The sequence below is a fragment of the Ursus arctos genome, unplaced genomic scaffold (genome assembly GCF_023065955.2).
Source record: "Ursus arctos isolate Adak ecotype North America unplaced genomic scaffold, UrsArc2.0 scaffold_1, whole genome shotgun sequence".
In the NCBI taxonomy this organism is placed as follows: Eukaryota; Metazoa; Chordata; class Mammalia; order Carnivora; family Ursidae; genus Ursus; species Ursus arctos.
In genome coordinates this window covers 100944597-100964796 of record NW_026622763.1, presented here as the reverse complement: position 1 = coordinate 100964796, position 20200 = coordinate 100944597, and the positions used below count along the sequence as shown (strand labels likewise).

General features: G+C 35.7%; 1 protein-coding gene across 2 annotated transcripts in view; it reads right to left on the bottom strand.

The window, feature by feature from the left end:
- PSMD1 (proteasome 26S subunit, non-ATPase 1) overlaps positions 1-20200 on the bottom strand; it is a 91425-nt gene that overhangs the window by 63101 nt on the left and 8124 nt on the right. The window contains exons 5-16 of one of the 2 annotated variants that reach the window (XM_026491717.4): positions 18979-19184; positions 16868-17011; positions 14673-14899; positions 9981-10041; positions 8951-9082; positions 7747-7835; positions 6977-7055; positions 6327-6500; positions 4532-4643; positions 3825-4021; positions 2121-2216; positions 900-964 (exon numbers count right to left, since the gene is read on the bottom strand). In XM_026491717.4, coding sequence (XP_026347502.1) covers positions 900-964; positions 2121-2216; positions 3825-4021; positions 4532-4643; positions 6327-6500; positions 6977-7055; positions 7747-7835; positions 8951-9082; positions 9981-10041; positions 14673-14899; positions 16868-17011; positions 18979-19184 — 1582 coding nt within the window. The remainder of the gene's footprint in view (positions 1-899; positions 965-2120; positions 2217-3824; positions 4022-4531; positions 4644-6326; positions 6501-6976; positions 7056-7746; positions 7836-8950; positions 9083-9980; positions 10042-14672; positions 14900-16867; positions 17012-18978; positions 19185-20200) is intronic. The other variant, XM_026491718.4, reaches the window with a different exon arrangement.

The following is a 20200-nucleotide window of genomic DNA, read 5'->3' as shown; positions in this document are numbered from 1 at the left end:
AATAACAGTTAGTAGTGCCAGACGCTGTTCTAAGGGCTTTAGATATTGATTCAGTTACTCATCCAAACACACACTTTTTTTTTTTCTTCCAAGATTTATTCATTTATTTGAGACAGAGGGAGAAATAGCACAAGCAGGGAGAAGGGCAGAAGGAGAGGGAGAAGCAGGAAGCCCTACTCAGGACTCAATCCCAGGACCCTGGGATCATGACCTGAGTTGAAATCAAGAGTCTGCCATTTAACCGACTGAGCCACCCAGGTACCCCAAAAGCACACTTCTTAAATAGGTACTATTATTACACCCATTTTACAGATGAGAAATTAGAGGCTCAAAAAGGCTAACAAGCCCAAAGTCACTCAGCTTTTAAATGGAAGAGCCAGGATTCAGTCCCGGCAGATCGGTTTCAGAGTATGTCCTCTTAATCACAACTATCCTATGTCAAGGGCATCTTCAAATCTCAAGTCCAAAATAATTTTCTTAAATCTGCAAATTTTTCACCCCTCTGCACTGAAACAAAGTCTATTACCTTTTATTCTCATTAAAGAGCTTCAAGAACTCTACAACCCTATGTAAGAACAACATCCTATTTGAATTGCCAATGTGTATGGAAAGAGGAGTAATAAACACATTATTTGGACTTAGAAATTTAAGCAAGTACACAGAATGCTATGAAACAAATAAACAGAAATAGTAAAGTCATTTTACTACTTTTCAAATAGGTTTTTGGACTCTCAAGACACACGTGCTTCTTTTTCAGATCACCAGTACTAATCTTGTTAAACAGTTTTCACTCTGAACCTAGATATATCCCTCAGATATTTAGTTTCCGTTTAGTTATTGACTATTTAAAAAAAAAAAAAAAAGGACTCTAAAGAGAACCAGAGATTAGAAATTATTACCTGAATAGAATGAACCCAAGTGATTCTACTGCTGCCCTCCGGACATCGTCATTGACATCGCTTACCTAGGACAAATTTGAAAGGATGATTACATTATACCATACATTCTATTACTAGAATTAACTCATATGAGAGGCTCACATCATTCAAATGTAAATTAGACCTTATTAATATATTACTCTTTAATTAGAATGTGTTCCCTCAATTTAGGAAAAACCCAAATGAAATACTCTGTTTCAGGGTTTACAAGCCTTTTAAGGTTGGTGAAGTTTAAGAATCAGGGCTACTTCTAAAGATTATTTCAGCTGCACTATAGCTTTTCTGGGCTACACTGAAAATCTAACCATTCCTTCAATGTTGTTTTCAAAAAAGTGTGTCCTAAATTCAAGCAAAATACAAACATTTACAATTTACAACATACCACATACTTCACTGATAAAAGATAAATTAATAATAAATACTATGGGATGTGAGTATCTCTCGGAAAAAGATAATAATAGTTCTAAACCTTTTCTTTCTTTTTTTTTTTTTTTTATTAATAATGATTTTTTATTATATTATGTTAGTCACCATACAGTACATCCCCGGTTTTCGATGTAAGGCTCGATGATTCATTAGTAGTTCTAAACCTTTTCTGCATGGGAAGATGACCTGAGGTTTACCTTCTCCTGGAACCAAGATGGTAGAAACCTACTAAGTTAAGACATATGTGCAATGTCCACTATGTTATCAGGCAACATTATTGTTTATAAACTTTATCTGGATTGGGAGGACTAGGAATGGGAAAAGCCTGTTGGAAAACATGGGCGCTGGCTTTCCTGTGCAAGGTATCTCTTGTAATAGAGCATGTTCCCTAGAGGTACCTGGAAGCTAAATTCACAGGCTGTAAAAAGAAGTGGTTTTTATTGTTCAATAGATTTCCCTATCCTAGGGTTGTTGCACATACTCACGTGGTCTTGTCCCTTATAAATGACGGTGCCCCTTGGAGTAGGTTTTCAGAAGTTGCCCCTGAATTATTTTAAGGACTTCTATTTGTACTGACATATTGTTATCCTGTTCTATACCTGGTGCTTAGGTTATAGCTGACTGTGTTCAGTGAGTGAGACTCTGAACCTGAGATCACTCGTGGTGGTCATGCAGTGTGGATGCTGCAGCAACCCAGACATTTAATGTCAATCTGCAAACCTTCCTTTCCACCTCTACCCAAGAAAGAGTACTTACAGCAACATGTAGCAGGCGTCGAATAGCTTTGTTGTTACCCGAGCCACAATAGGCCATGGCTACAGTGTACATTCCAGATCGTCGAAGAATTGGGTCCTAAGAAGAATAATCTACATCAATTGACAAGTTATCATTTCAAACAGTGACTTCTACAATCTAACTGGCACAGCTGCATCCACCAGGGAGTTGGTTTCAGGTAAGAAACAAGAAGCTTAAGGAGAACGATTTTGCAGTTGGTAACTTTCTAAATGAATGTGGAAATACAGACTCTAATACAGGAGGAATTAACTCCTTTTAATTCTCAACGCTCTATGCAACGTGGCTGCACTGCCTTACACTGACTATATCAACTCAAGTCCAATACCAACTCACTACCCTCTGATACTCAGCTTTCATTTATTAAACAAATAACAAAGAAGCTCGCTTCTAATTCAACATTGTAACTTGCTTACTTTTTTTTTTTAAGATTTTATTTATTTATTCGACAGAGATAGAGACAGCCAGTGAGAGAGGGAACACAAGCAGGGGGAGTGGGAGAGGAAGAAGCAGGCTCATAGTGGAGGAGCCTGATGCGGAGCTCGATCCCATAACGCTGGGATCACGCCCTGAGCTGAAGGCAGACGCTTAACCGCTGTGCCACCCAGGCGCCCCTGCTTACTTAACTCTTGAGCACTGAGTGGAACAGATACGGTGTCTGAGAGCTGAGCAAAACAATTAGCAGTTTTATCACTTAACTACTAACAGTGGTTCTTTTTATCAGACTACAGAGGACAGCATTAGCTACCACTGATTACCCACCACACACAATACCACTGTCAAAATAAAATAAAACAAAACAAAAGCAATGAAAAAAATTCACCCAGGTAAATAAGCATAGAGATGGCACTGGTTTTTGATGAAAAAACAATGAGGTAGACTTTATATCTTATTAAATGATTATAAAGTGATTCCAAAAATGTTATTTCTAAAAGCAATCAACTGTAAATTTCTAAAGAACTTTTCTGGATCTGCTTATCCAAAAACTACTGATCTGAAGTCTTGATTAAATTAAAATTCTCAAATTAGTCCTATTCACCTGTTCTTTTTTTTTTTTTTTTTTAGATTTTATTTATTCGACAGAGATAGAGACAGCCAGCGAGAGAGGGAACACAAGCAGGGGGAGTGGGAGAGGAAGAAGCAGGCTCATAGCAGAGGAGCCTGATGTGGGGCTCGATCCCATAACGCCGGGATCACGCCCTGAGCCGAAGGCAGATGCTTAACCGCTGTGCCACCCAGGTGCCCCTCACCTGTTCTAATCAGTGCTCTCCTTTTCTACATTCCATTAGGCTTTTTTTTTTTTTTTTTAAAGATTGTATTTATTTATTTATTTGACAGAGAGAGAGACAGCCAGCGAGAGAGGGAACACAAGCAGGGGGAGTGGGAGAGGATTCAGAAGCAGGATCCTAGCGGAGGAGCCTGATGTGGGGCTCAATTACAGAACGCCGGGATCGCACCCTGAGCCGAAGGCAGACGCTTGACGACTAAGCCACCCAGGCACCCCTCCATTAGGCCTTATATATCTTGCAAGTAGTTTCATCAACAAGTGTAGCTAGGTGTTCTGAGGGGAATAGAGATAATTTCTAATGAAGTGTTTCTCTAAATGCTGGTGATAAACAGGGTGTGATGAAGTGCAGGGAGAAAAGGATAAAAAATGTATCATCTCACCTTATCACGGCACAGAGATTCAATGAGAGCATCAGCCTCCTCCATCCTCCCATACATCACTAATGCTATGCCGACTGCAAGACCACGCAGAATCTTCTCATGTTGAGTTTCCTGTGCATAGCCTACCATGTCCTCAATAGCCTGGGCATTTTTAGAGCCCAACATAACCAAACCTAGGGCCAGGCCAGCTGCTTCACCTAGTGAGTAAAAAGTAAAACATTAAAAAATAAAAATCATGTATGTAAAATCAATAAAACATATCCTATTGGAAGTGGCATTTATCATCAACTATCAAAACAACAATTAGCTTCTGGTAGCATTTTTTCAAACCATCTGATAAAGAGTACAACCATATATTTACAGCTATTTTCCTTTTAAATCTTGACAGAATGCATCATTGCATCCTACAATGATTTCAAAGGCGACATAACATCATTCTACATTATCACCAAGCAGTATAGATAGCTCTGAGATTCAAGTAGATCACTCTAATTTCTACTTGCAAAAGTCAGTTATATAGACAGATACACAGGATATATCATTTTTAAAACCTATATATCACAAAACCTATGTTTACGAATTTGACGAACAGGGCAAAATCCACTCCCTCTACAAGTAATCTATTAGATTTCTGAGGGGCTACAAAATATAAATAGAAAGTTACTAGTTAATCCTAAAGTTTGTTTTCTCTGGAAAGAATCACTTACCTGTCACAGCATCATCCTGATAAAGGTTTGTTTTTAGCAGATCATACACATCCTGGCGCGCAGTCCCCATGGCAGCCAAACCAAGGCCCAGACTGCCACCATGTCGAACAATCTAGGGAAAAAGCATGGGTTCTGATTTGGAACACTGTACTTACAAGTCCAAGCTTCTATTCTAATTTAAAAATATATTGTGATATTAAACACACAGAACAGTTGACCTACTGAGAATGATCAAAGTATTTGAGAAGCAGACAGCCAGTGGTAATCTCAGCAATTTCAGTTTCAAAAGAATGGTGCTTGCTGATGCAAAATAACAGTAAGTTAAGAAGTGAATGAAAGATAAGAAAGTGGAGGGAGAGGGTACAGCTCTCTTTCAATAAGTTTACACGAGAAGGGGAGATAACTAAGAGGGAGAAGCAAGGGTCAAAGACAGACTTTTTTTAGGATAGGTGAGACCTGAATATGCTTATGGGCTGAGGGGAAGGAGCCTGAAGAGAGGAGAAAAGGGTATCTAACAGAACACGGCTGTAAGGAAGTGGGAAGAAGTGGGACAAAAATGGGGTCAAGGGCAAAAGTTGGTCTTAATTTCAAGAGGGACACTTTAGTGGTCATGTGTCATTTTTGAGTGCACAGTCTCCTTTTACAGGTGATAGCACCCCAATCTTGCCTGGAAAATATTCTTCTCCCATTGGTTAGTCTTGGTGCGATTGCCATTTAATAAGCACCTACCTTCCCCTAACTCAAAGTGTGGGACTGTGACCCAAAACAGACCACTCAGATGCTCTTTCTCTGAAATTTTAATCTTTCTACAGTGAAATGACCCAAAAACATTTCAAGTTCATTCAAACTGACAGTAGAGCCCTAGAGAGATGATTCCATTAGTTCCTGCTATCTAGATCCCTAGAACTGCCCTGGCTCTTAACTTTCGCTTTTTGAGAATTGGTTTATCCGCTTTTTCTTTAATTACATAAGCTACTTCCAGTAAACTCCTTGTTTTAAGTCAGTCAGCAGAAGTTTCTATTGCTGGCAACCAAAGAGCTTTGTCTGGTAAGAAAATTTTTACCTGAGACCAGAGGACACGAGGCAAAGATATAAATAAATGTACATAATATTTGTGGATGAGGAGCTTATTAGCGAAGAGAGATGATCCTACTGGCCTCAATCTTTTCACTGAAATAGAAGGACAAAGTTGTCTGGCTTACTTAGCTACTCTCCTAATAGCCTTCTAAAAAAGTCTACTCTAACATAAAAGCTAAAGTCTAAAATCCTATTTCAAGGTTCCGTAAAGTAAGAACAAGCTGCTTAATAAGTTTTTAAAAGTTTCTAAAAGAATTAGATTATTATCTATTAGATTAGATAAATTAATAAGTTTCCAAAAGAATTAGATTTAAAAAATTATAAAATAGCAAATAAGCAAGAATTCTGATTCCTGAGAGTTACGCATTTCTTTGGGACTTAGTTTCCTATAAAATAATAAAATCAGACTAAATGATCACTAAAGTCACATATAGTTATAACATTCCAAGACTCTTAAGTGTGCAAATACAATACATATTTTACAAATATATGGTACTTCATTTTGCTTGTCACATCCAAGGTTTAAAGGACTGAGAAGCACAATTTTAGTTTATAGAGAAGGAAAGAAAATTACCTTAAAAAATAATTCTTTAAGAATAGTTCTATTTTTGGAATTTTGAAATCCTACAAAATCTGTATTCACTAAAATAATTTGGCAAATACAATGTTTTCCTGGACTCTTAAGTAACAGAAATTAGTTTTTCATTCCAATACTCACATCATTGCTGGCATTCTTAAGCTGGTTAAGCAGATAGTCAATTATATCACCACCATGATTGGCATGAATGAGACCTAATGCATAGAGACCTCCACCTTCCTGATAGGCTGATCCTGGAGAGGTGTCCTTGGGAAGATATGTTGCCATTAACTGTAATGCTTCCTTCTCATGACCCTGTAAATTTGAACCACAACAAAGGTTTAAGAGAAAGTGAGAGAAAACATATATATTTTCTATGACTAGTGTCTTCTCTCCAGAAAATTCACTTTCTAAAAGAGGAGGAAATGCGTCTCTCTCCTAGACAACTTTGTAACTCAAATGAGAGGAGAATTTTAAGAGATCCAATCACATCCTTGTTAGAAACAAATGCTTCAATTTTTTCCCTTGTTTTATAACATTTCTCCAAATTCATCTTCGACCATGCAAATAACTTATTTCAATTCATCCTTTGAGAAACGTCTTAGTCTTCATAGGAAAAGGATTTCCACCATTTTATTAAAAACAAACACATAGGGATTTTCTTATTTACTTTATTTTTTCCTGTAAGAGGACTGATCTAACAAAATGTACTTGTGAATAAATTACAGTAAACTTTTATTTTTTTAACTCCAGAAAAATTGCTTCGGTACATACTGATCAGTGCATATTACCTTATGAATTACACCCAGACTGGCTGTAGCTGTAAATTTTGCCCAGTTAGTGGCCCTGGCCAACCATTCCAAGTTATCTCTGTAAGAAAAGAAAATTCAGCAATACTATTGAAATGAATTCCATAAGGCTTTTTATAACACTAAAGTCAAAGCATTGAGATTTTACCTTCAATTATTACAAATCATTTTAGTTTATGGAGCTCAAGTTACTGCTGATTCTATTTTTATCTCCTAAGTTCTTAGTATTTGAAGACTTTAAAAAATGCATGATATGTAATTTCATTATGAACAAAAGCAGAGTTATATTAATATATTTCATGCCAAAGCCTACATTCAAGCCAACTAATGAAGGGAATTTTACCTTAAAAGAAGCATGCATGTGCAATAAAAAATGTATAGGGGTGCCTGGGTGGCTCAGTCAGTTGAGTGTCTGACTCTTGATTTCAGTTCAGGTCATGATCTCAGGGTTGTGGGATTGAGCCCTGCGTTGGTCTCTGTGCTCAGCAGGGAGTCGGCTCAGGATTCCCTCTCTCTCCCCCTCTGCCCCTCTCTCTGCCCCTCCCCCAACTTGCGCACGTGTATGCCCTCTCTCCCTCTAAAATAGTAAGTAAATACATCTTTGGGAAAAAAATGTATAAAATAACAAAAATAGAATTTAAAATTCAGGACAAGCAGGTAACGGAAGCTCTCCAACATCCATGTAACAATGTCAACAGAGTCCCTACTAAAGATGATTTTAAACCAAAGTGGAAACCTTCAAGAATATTTACCTAAGAAACTGGTCACTAGTAGTCCCACAGTGCATAAAAGAGTTTGCTATAACGGTTGCTGTATGACATACAGAATTCCGTACTGCATCCTACAAAAACAAACAGATTTTTATCATAATAAAGTATTTATACATATGTAAGGTTGCATGCAGACATACAATCAGAGACCCTGTTTTGTGAAGAAAATTTTAATAAACTGAACTGATATTTAAACTGTGAACCTTGGATACTTCTTTATAAAGACTAGGTAGTTTATAAAAACAATCAAGTCAGAGTCTTAGCTGTGGTCTTGAGATCAGATTTTAGGTAGAAATTTAGGTAGTAGATTTTCTATTTTTGAATAGTTCAATTTGCCATTTCTCTTCAGCATCTTGTCTACAGTCTCCAAGGTATTAGGGTAACATGAAGAGCTGTGCCCCACCTCTTCTCACTCTGCACCTCTGGCAGTCACCAAAGTGATTCTATTTATAATGAAAATATATTATAAAGATTAGCTTCAAATAACTGTTATAAATACACATTGTGTGATTCTGTGTCTATTTGCCATCTGTAATTATTAGAAGTTTGAGAAGTACGATTACGTGTTTCAGTCAAATAACGATGTAGTAATGAAATAATATATAGCTACAAAAGAATAAATGACTTTGTCAAACGGTACTGGGTAGTCAAGGCAGGAAAATGAAGAAAATTTTTCATACTATAAATCTTTTCATATTAAAAGATTTTTTGCACCAGGTAAATATATTACCTGGTCAAAGATTAAAATTAATACTAGTAATTGTTAGGATCAATATCTCAACAAAGGTTATAAAAGATCAAGGTAAGAACCTCTGCACTCAAGGAGTTCAAAGTTCAGTGGGAAAAAAGACACAAACAAACTATATTAACGTTCTGATTGTGCCATTTGTCCAAGTGCTACATATATGTTTTAAAATAAAAACGTAACTAAAAAAACGAAAATAAAACAAAACACCACTAAACTTCCCAATGAAGATGAACACAAAAACAGAAGCTCAATCAATATTAATTCCCTTTCTTCTCAACAAGTTCAAGGGTTTCTCCCTTTGTTATTTTTTTTAAAAGTTATTTTCTTGATCAAAATAAAATGCAATGAAGTATTCAATAAGAAATAAGTATTTGTATTAATATTCAACAAAGAAAGAAATACAAGAAGAAAGCTTCCATTATCAGATGAATTACCTACCTTTGTGTTTTTTAGAATCATGAGATCTGTGTTATTATTTCGTATTAAAAACTGTAGATGTAACTCAATAGCCATTTCACCACTTAAAATTTTAATCATTTTCAAAGTCTGGTCCTTGGGCTCTGGACTCTGCTAAAATAAATAAACAAATGAGAGTGAAAAGTCATATATTACTGAAATCCACTAAGCCAACTGTATTTTAATAGCCCTAGATCAGTGAAATTCACAGTCCACACACACAACGAAACTTGTATTTTAATTGTAGGATCTAGAAAACTCATGGATCATTTATTTGAGAGAAAGAATGATTTATTTCATTAAAAGCTACCATTGAGGTACGATACCAGTTTGATGGAAGAATGCAATTCATTCTGAACAAGCTTCCAATGTAAAACATTTTAATATTAAAAAAAAACCCAAAACGTAAAATAACTGATTACTGATGATATGCAAGGAAAACTCTTTTATACAGAACCAACTCATAGTTGAGAAACTCCCTACTCCAAACTAGAAAATCAAAAGCACATTTAATCAACACATATATATGATCTCATGAACTAACAAGCCATCCAAGTAAAGAACAGTTGAAGTTTATATACCTGAGTATCAAAAATTAAAAGTCTTGCTGGAGGGAACATTTACATCCAACAGACTACTGTTCTAATACTTACCTCATTCTTCCATACACCATGAATATTAAAAACAACAAAGTCAACTAAAAGTGCCCCCCCATGATAAGGTGCCGTTTATTTGTTAGAGGCCATACTTTTTTCTCACCCTATGACAAGTAATTCAGTTATTCTAGATAGAATTCAATCTTTTGTAAGCATCTAAGGATTTGATTTCTTCTAAATTAAATGCTTTCTAGGGTCAGTCCTTAAAATTTTACTTTTTTACAGAAGACTTATTTTTATAAAATAACTCTGATATTAAACTTCCATAAAGGCAAATATATCACTTTAAAATAACTTACAGTATACCGTGGGAATATATGTTAAATGATAACCACAACTTCAAAAAGCACACTTACCACTTCTGGTGTCTTTCCTACAAGTACACTACCTGTCTTTTCTTCTGTTTCCATTGACTCACTAAAATGAAGAGAACCAACAGTTACTAATCTGATAAATCTTTTTTGAATAGTATGTATGGGTGATACATTTTTGTTATCAAAATGAAGGTCTGAATCATGTTCAAATTAAATATTCTGCAAGGAAAAAATATTTAATTACTTAAGTATTTCACACAAGATTCTATTAAGATGGAGGCAGCCCACTGATTTAATTTCTTCCAAATAAATTCATAAAAACACACAAAGCAACTAACCAGGTTAGCATACAACAAAACCAGGTGAGAAAGCATCCTCCAAACTCCCAAAACACAGTCAGCTAGAGATACACCATCACCAGCTACACCAGTTTGAAGTGAAGCAGTTGGGGTCCCAACAGCTCTTAAAACCAACACTCCCTTCTAGGTCAAAGCACTTTACTGAGGAGAAAATACTGGGCACAGAATCCAAATTAATATGGCAGAAACAAAGGAAAATGAAAGCCCAAATAAAAGTGAGAAACTAAACAGAGTTAGGAGATCTCAGATTGTAAGTCACCGTTTTGTTAAAACTCCATAACACAACAGAAGAGGAAGTTCCAGAGAGCAGTGAAATTAGAAAAACTATCCTAAATAAGCTTCCTTGCAAAAATTTAGGAAAGCTAATTTCAGTAAACATAAGCTACAGAAAAGGATCGAAGTAAAATTCCATACAATATTAGAAAAGAAAAATTATGGGGTGCCTGAGTGGCTTAGTCAGTTAAGCGTCTGACTCGATTTCTGCTCTGGTCATGATCTCAGGGTTGTAAGATCGAGCCCCATGTTGGGCTCAGGGCTGAGTGTGGAGCCTGTTTAGGATTTTCTCTTTCCCTCTCCCTCTGTCCCTCCCCGCCCCCATCGCTCTGCTCACATTCTCTCTTAAAAAAAAAAAGAAAAGAAAAAATTAAGAAAATCACACAAGACATAAAGAATAAAGTATATCAGAATTAGGAAACTCAGAAATGAAATGATCAAACAAGAGAAAAATTAAAAATGAAGAAAAATAATAATTTCGGAAGATTAACTCAGAGGGGCGAATAAACACAACATGAATAAAGGAGAAGGCAAGAAAGAAAATTTTTAAATTAACAAGAAATAAACCAAATGCTATTCCCCTAAGATCAGGAATGAAGGATGTTCACTCTAAGGTCTACCCAAAACACTGGAAATCCTACCCAATGCAGAAAAACAAGGGGGGAAAAAGGCATGAAAGTTATAAAGGAAGAAGTAAAATTGTTTCTATTCAGATGACATGATTCCTATGTAGAAATTCTATAGAAAGATCTATAAAAAAATTTACTATACCTAATAAGTGATCTAAGCAAGGCTGCGGGAGTCAACATTAATATAAAAAATCGACTGTATTTCTACCTATTAGCAACAATTAGAAATTGAAATTTAACATACCACTTACAATAGCATCAAAAAGTATACTTAGGAATGAATTTAAGAAAAAAATGTATAAAATCTCTGAAATAAAATCTATAAAATGCTGAGAAAAATTAAAGAAAATCTAAATAAATGAAGAACAATACTATGCTTATAGATTATAAAACCAATATTGTTAAGGGTTTCAATTTGTTTCAAATTGAAGAGATTCAACACAATCCCAATCAGAATCCTCCCAGACTTACAGAATGCAAGAGACCCAAAACAATCTTGGCGGTGAGCGGGAAAGGGGGGAGGTCAAAACTACAGGTCTTCCACTGACCTAATTTCAAGACTATAAGCTTTAGTAATAAAGATATTGTGGTACTGGTATAAGGAAAGATGAATAGATAAATAGAAAAGAACAGAGAAATCTATCAACATATCACATGTGAAAGGCTCCAAGGCAATTCAATAGGGAAAGACAGTCTTTTAAACAAATGGTAATGGAATTACTAGACATCCCTGTATTTAAACAAATTCTACTCGTACTTTGTACCACATACAAAGCGTTAAGCTGAGTTCTTGCACATACCTAAACATAAAACCTAAAACTACATAGCTTCTAGAAAAAAGTGTAGCAAAGTATCTTTACAATCATGAGGTAGGCAAAGAATTTCTTAGATTGGGATACAAAATGGAAAACTGGATTATCAAAAATAAAAACTTTTGTTCATCAAAAATACCAGCAATAAAATGAAAAGATAAGCCAAAGACTGGGAGAAAATATTCACAACAATATACCTGACAAAGTAATTGTATTAAAATTATAACAAAACATGGGGCGCCTGGGTGGCTCAGTCAGTTAAGCATCTGCCTTCAGCTCAGGTCATGATGTCAGGATTCTGGGATCGAGCCCCACACTGGGCTCCCTGCTCAGCAGGGAGTCTGCTTCTCCCTCTGCCTCCCCCTGGCTTGTGCTCTCTCTCTCAAATAAATAAAATCTTTAAAAAAATTATAACAAAACATGACTTTATACCACTAGAATGAGTAATATTAAAGAAACTGATAACATCTAATGTTGGCATACAAACAAATAGAATGCTAACACATTGCTGCTGGGAGAGTAAAATGGGCAACCACGCTGGAAAATAGTCTGGCAGATTCTTACCAAGTTAAACATATACCCTGTGACCCAGCTATTCTAATCCTATGTATCTACCCAAGAAAAATGAAAACATCTGTCCAGAAAAACACTTGTACAGGAATGTTCCTAATAGTCCTGTTCTGAAACAACCCAAATGTTCATCAATATATGAATGAATAAACAAACTGTGGTATATTCATACAATGAAATGCTGCTTAATAATGAAAAGCAGTTATTGATTCACCCAAAAAAACAGATACACATCACAAACATGTTTAGCAAAAAAAGCAGAAACAAAAGAATACACACTATATGATCCATTTTTATGAAGTTCAAGAACTGGCAAAACTAATCTATGTTGATAGAAATCAAACCAGGGGTTGCCTCAGGGGCAGGGGCTTGACCTCGAAGGGTATAGAGGGAGTTTCTGGGATGATAATAGAGGTGATGGTTATATGGTTGTTTATACTGTCAGAACTCACTGAACTGTATCATCAGGATATGTGCATTTTATAGTATATAAAATACTATTGAATTAACAGAAAGAACTGAAGAGCTGAAAAAGATCAAAAGAAAGTGAGAAATACAGAAGAGGGGCAAAGAAAATCTAACTTACATATAACAATAGGCCCCCAAAAAGAAAAATAAAGGGAAGAAAACAAATACTAAAAACTAAAATTCAGGGGCGCCTGGGTGGCACCGTCGTTAATAGGCTGCCTTCGGCTCAGGGTGTGATCCCGGCGTTCTGGGATCGAGCCCCACCTCAGGCTCCTCCACTAGGAGCCTGCTTCTTCCTCTCCCACTCCCCCTGCTTGTGTTCCCTCTCTCGCTGGCTGTCTCTGTCAAATAAATAAAATCTTTAAATAAATAAATAAATAAATAAATAAAAACTAAAATTCAAGAAAACCTCACTGAGGCAGGGCTATTTCTGGTGTTTTTGAGGACAAGTTAGAAGGCCAGTGAAATCCAGGGGTGTCTGGGTGGCACGGCGCTTAAGCGTCTGCCTTGGGCTCAGGGCGTGATCCCGGCGTTATGGGATCGAGCCCCACCTCAGGCTCCTCCACTAGGAGCCTGCTTCTTCCTCTCCCACTCCCCCTGCTTGTGTTCCCTCTCTCGCTGACTGTCTCTATCTCTGTCGAATAAATAAATAAAATCTTTAAAAAAAAAAAAAAAGGCCAGTGAAATCTGAAAGCAGTAAGTAAGGAAGAAAGCAGCAAGAGTTGAGTTGAGGGGTATGGAGAGGACACATCATGTATAACCTTGCAGGCCATATTCGAGATTTAGAATTTTATATAAAATGTGTTTGTAAAGCATTGGAAGTTGAGAGGGTAGTGACATTTAGGTTTCAGAAAAATAACTCTCACTGCTGGGTAAATAACTTTAAAAGGAAAAAGGCGGTATAACAAAGACACTTCTTTTTTTTTTGAGAGAGAGAGAGAGAGAGAGAGAGAGGGCTCCACGCCCAGTGTGGAACCCAGCATGGGACTTAATCTCATGACTCTGACATCATGACCTGAGAGGAAGTGAAGAGTCGCACACTTAACCCATTTTGTTAAGTGGTCTAAATATGTAAGAAAAAACAGGAAAATAAAATCTAATACTGTGTTAGCCTAAGATAAATGTATATGTAGTTTTAATAAAAGCACAAAAAGCTGGAAATGTTTCTTACTTTCCAAATACCTGAAATCTAGCCCACCTATCCCATCTGAGCTTTTTATTTAAGTAGGCTCCACGCTGGGTGTGGAGCCCAACATGGGGCTTGAACTCATGAAACGGAGATCAAGACCTGAGCTGAGATCAAGAATCGGATGCTTAACCAACTAAGCCACCAAGGCGCCCCACCCATCTGAAATTTTTAATTTACTTGGTTAGATAGCACATATGCAATTGGCCCTCCCTATCAATCACTTCCATTTCTTTCTAGAAAGGTCCCTTTCCTTTGATTTCTTTAATGTTCCCAGCAGACTGCAAAACAGAGAAACAGCCTTAGTAAGACATTACAATCTAAGAAAGCTAATTCTGGAATTAATTCTTAGACTATGTGGTCTATGAATATTCCACGTTTGCAAAATGAAATAAACATTGTTCAGTGAGCTCTGATGCAGAAAAAGATACTTATACCTGTCTTTCTCTGATCCTGGAACTGTACCCGTATTGGTGGATCCAGGCACAGAAGCAATAGGGGTGCCAACAGTTCGAAGATTCTGGATTACAGATGACAAAAACTGCTGGCTAGCACTTTCATACAAATCAAAACAAATCTGATAAGCCATCAGAAGGTTGTCTTCCTTTACCAGTTTTTCTAAGATATCACTCACAGCCTGAGGATCATCTAGGAAAATTAAGCACTGAAATGCAGATAAAGAACAATTAATTAAATAGTAATTGAAAACTGTGTCTACAAAATACTTAGTGACAAACAGTTAATAATATAGGAAACCTTAAAATATAAGCACAGACAAACTGGGGTAGACAAACTGTTCTAGCACTCCATTTCTTTCTTTTTTAAAAAAAATTAATTTTAAATTTTAATTCCAATTCTAGCACTCCAATTCTGATCCTGGCACTAGACAAAGTTTTCCTTAAAATGACATCTGCCTTCCACAAGAAAACCCATACAGATTATACTCACAGCTCCTAACACTATGCCTGGCAATGAGCAGTACTCAATAACTGGTAGGTGAATGAATCTTCGCTTCTTCAAATCTTATCTCTGTTTTATTCTTAAGTGTTCCTTAATTTGAATTTTCTGCTTAACCATAAATTGTAGGAGTCATTCATTCATTTAACACACATTGTATCATGCTGGGCCAGAATAAAAGGCACTAAAATGACCATTTTAAAATATTTCTCTTATCACTCTTATGATCGGTCATATGTTTTAACAAGACTATCCAATAAATTTAGGATTTTTATTTTTTAAGAATTCAATTTAAATTTTGTTTCCTTAAAGTAGCTAGTAGCTAATTTCAAAATGAACACATTAATCAAAGTTATTACAAATTAAGAATAGGAAATAATGGAAACAAAATAAATGACCAATAACAGGGAAATGGTTAAGTAAGGCAAAGTACAATCACTAAATGACTACCGCACAGTCAAGAAAGAGTTTGAACAAGAGTTTGTGAAGACTTAGAACATGGGAAAATGTTAAAAATTGGAAGGACGTATATAACTGATATAGTTTGCCTCTGGAGAAAGGAACTTAGAGGAGTTAAGGAGTGGAAAGACTTTTCACTATATACCCTTTGGTTCTTTTAAAATTTTGGAATCACAAGAATGTACTATTACCTGTTCAAAAAAATATATTTTAAAATGTAGAAGTTTTAAAAAGTTTTGAAGGGACAAGAAATGAAACAGCTAAAAAGAAATAAAATTGCCTCTGAGGAATAAAATTGAAATACACAGGTGAGCAGAGGACTACTGTTTTTCATATAAGTTTTAAAACACAACTATCAAAAAAAAAAACCTATTAAAAACTATTTAGAATATTTAGAAGCAAACAAAACTCCAAAAAGGTATATAGAGAAAAGTGAAAAAAAAAAATACACTAAAATGTTGACTTTTGGTGATATAAATGATTTTTCTTCCAGCCTTTTCTATGTTTCAAACTTGCTTCAAAAATCATTTAAAAAAGGACGCATTACTCTAAATTTTAAAAATGTACAGAAGAAAATACATGAGAACATATCATAGTGAAAAAGTAACAAAACCTGTGATACAATGCTATGCTCTAAGCAGAATACAAAAATTTGTACAGTATAATTGTTAAAAAGCAAACTTATGCACTTTCAGTCAACAAAATACAATGTAACCATTAAAAAGACATGTGCTAATAAATGAAAGAAAAACACCTATGCATTATCTTTGAAAAAAGGCCTAGAGAAAGGGAAAGATACACTTTGCATTTTTTGGAACACCTTAATTTTTAAAAATGTGCAAGCGAATTCATACATGAAAAGAGATAAAATATACCCACATGTTTTGGTTGTGGTTGGGTAATAAAACCAAAGATCATTTTTACACCCGAAACTCTTTTTAGAATGACACAACATAATACTGTTTTTATCTCTTCTACCTTTTATTTTTTTTTAACCTAGTTTCTAAAATTTCTTTAAATGTTTGGAATACTTTCAAAATGTAAAAAGAATACATAGGATGCATTATTAACAAAAAACAGTTTTTTAGTTTTGTAAGATTGTTTCTTAACAGTAAAAAAGAACGTAAGTGTACATCTTAATCGTCACAGGCCGCGGTGAAGATCAACTGAGATACATGTATGAAACCATGAGAGTAACATAATGTAATGTCAGTACCTGACAAACATTGATGAAATCAGGTTTCTCCAAGTTCATGTAGATTTTAACTAGAACCCTTAGTACCTTATTCCGAAACTGTTTATTCTGCATTAAAGACATGCAGAGCTTGAGGCTATAAGCTAGCATTCCTGGGACATCATTCTGAAAGAGATAATTTCAAGATGCATCATTATCTAGTTACTGAACCACTGCATTTATTTAGAAATCAAATTATTTTAATCTACATTCTTTAATTATTTTTAAGCAGCCGAAGATTTATCTGCAACTTAAATAACAGAACTTAAAAATCAACGTTTTAGATAAAAATCTTAAAAGAAAGTTACCTATTTGCCTGTTTTCATGAAAAATGGGTTGAAAACAATAGTTAATGATGATCCTGAATCCTCACTATGTGAACACAGAATACTATAAAAGAGTGGTGCTATTAATTATTAAAAAAACGATACAAAAAAAATAATAATAAAATAAAAAAATAAAAAAAAATAAAAAAACGATACATGCAACTGTCCATATACCAAATGGCTATGTTTTCCATAAAACTGAAAACTGACTACTGAAGTCCTTCATCCTTCTGCTTCCAATCTTGCTAGTCCTTATGTCTTCCTGCCTTGCCTATACTTGATAGCCAGGAACATGGTATGATAGAATTATTCTCCAGCTCTGAGTGAAACTATTGAAACTACTGAAACTATTCTCAAGCTTTAAGCACTGTCACATCTAGCTGGTGCTCCTCCTGAGGAAATTTTGACTCCAGACTATGTGTATCTTGCAGTTCTCCCAAGTGTATTCAATATCTGGGATACCAACCTATTAAAGTTCTTCAACATAAACAAGTATATTGAAGAGCTACGGCAGTATTTCTCAAAAAAACAAGTTGTGACCCATTAGTGAAATCAACTTTATGGGACCAGCATTTTTGAAGAAATACAATTTTAAAATATCAGTTACATCAGAAGTAGCAAAGGTAGGTACTGTTTCATAAAACTTAAGTTATACCATGTGCTCTGGGATGCAAACTAAGATGCATTTCTTACTCTGCTTTGTTCTTTTTTTGAATATTTGTCACCCTTTCACTTTATATTTTTCTTTGCTCAACTGCCTATTTCTCCAGCGGATTGTTCCATTTGGGAAGGAACTTTGTTGGTGTTGTTTGCCACTAGAGCTCCAAAGTCTAGAACAGTGTCTGACATAGCCACTCAAAAAATATTTGAGTGAATGAAAACAAGTATTTTATTTCTATTCACATGAAGATAAGGAGAGGCTACAACTGCCCAAAAATGAAACCGAGTAAAACAAGGTCCAATTCTATCAATTAGGTCACTTATTTATTTACTCATTTAAATCTTATCACTGTTGCTAAACGCAGATGTTAACTACCAAATAACACATTAATCACTATAGTGGTAAACCCTATGAAAAAACATAAGGCTCCAAGAGATTAACAGAAGATTTGGACCTAATCTTTACAGTAGGGGTAGAGGAGGGTATGGGTGCTGGGAATCGATGGATCTGTAAACAAGTAACTGCTGAGCTGAACTCTCAATCCTGAACACGAATAAAGCAGGTAAAGAAAGGAAAGAGTATTTCTGGTAAGGGGAATGGAGCAGGGTACATCTAGGAACTGAGGCGAGGCCGCAGTACTGAGAGCCAGCTCATAGACAGGTGGTGAGGCAGGCAAAATGGGCATGAAGCTCAAATGTCCATTTAACTCAGTCTTGTACCTTCCTGACCACTTCCTTACACTGACTTACTACAACTGTCATAATTATTGCAAAACACCCCCAAACCAAGAATCTAGTCTATAGTTTTAGCCATAATAAATGCATTAAAATAATTTATCAGTATAGGCTTTTAAAAAGGGCAGGATAATTAAAACAACTTCCCCATGCAAGACTTCAAAGGAATGAATGTGGTAAGATAAAAGCAGGGATTTAATGACCACAAAATACAGCCAAGGTTCATATATAAACATGAAAATAAAATCTGGCAAAAGAGCACCTTATTATTAAATTAGATTTTCTCTTCACTACCCATGGTTTTTAGTTTTAATAACTTGCCTTGCCAATTCCCCATCAATAACAATCTCTAAAATCACGTCATCTACCTACCGACTCCAGTATAGTCTTCTCAAAGACATCCAGTCTTCGTGTCTCCAGAGCAATACCAATAGCCTGCTTATACTTGTGATCGTCTAGACAGCGCTGGAACATTTTATTTACAATGCCTTCCAATCTCTGGTCAATTGGTTTTTTTTCTCCTTCTGGCAAATCTGCATTTTCCACACATTGTTTGGTGTAGTGATCAATGCATTTTGCTATGAGGAAAATAAAATAACGAATCACCTTATAAATAGGGCTAAACTACTAGAAAAGACAAATGCCTCCATTTTTTAATCATAAAAACTTATGGAATAACTATAGAGTAATAATAAGCAAATTTCAAACTTTTTAAATTCTAGAAGTTATACATTCAAATTAATACTATTCCCTTCATAACAGTTGTACTGGAGGGCTGACATACTAATTCCAATGAGGCTGACAGTATTCAAAACATTTCTACTTTGTATTATATTTTGACCAAAATTATATTACTCAACTGGATTGCTTATTAGAGTTGGCTACAAATAGCTACTGTTTCACTTTCAAAAACAAATACTTGCCATTACTAAGGATATTAAAAAAGACCTCTTGTAACAATGATCACAGAGCAACAAATTATTAGACTTCTTCAAATTAGCTAAACTATTAGCTCACTGACAGTAGAGGCCATGTCTAAATCATCCTTGTAAAATACTGGTGAATGACCTGAAATGTGCTGCAGGTTCTAAAGGCAATTCCAAAGATTTCCAAAAACCTTTCCAATGGGGCGCCTGGGTGGCTTAGTCGTTAAGTGTCTGCCTTCAGCTCAGGGTGTGATCCCAGGGTCCTGGGATCGAGCCCCGCATCAGGCTCCCTGCTCCACTGGGAGCCTTCTTCTTCCTCTCCCACTCCCCCTGCTTGTGTTCCCTCTCTCGATGGCTATCTCCCTCTCTGTCAAATAAATAAATAAAATCTTTAAAAAAAACAAAAAACAAGCAACTGTAATTTCCAGCAACTGTAGCAAATCTGTTGAAACACTCTCGCAAAGTAAGGTGGGTGAAATCCTCACCCCCACTGCCATTGCCAGCCTTAAATTTCACACAGTGGTATATACATGCATGATTTGGCTTTCACATTACACAATGATTTGGCTGCATGGGGAGGATAGGGCAACATACTGAAGGGGGCCAATAGCATACTTGTTGAGAAATATTTAAGTTGTTTTACAATTCACACTACTTTACAATCACAC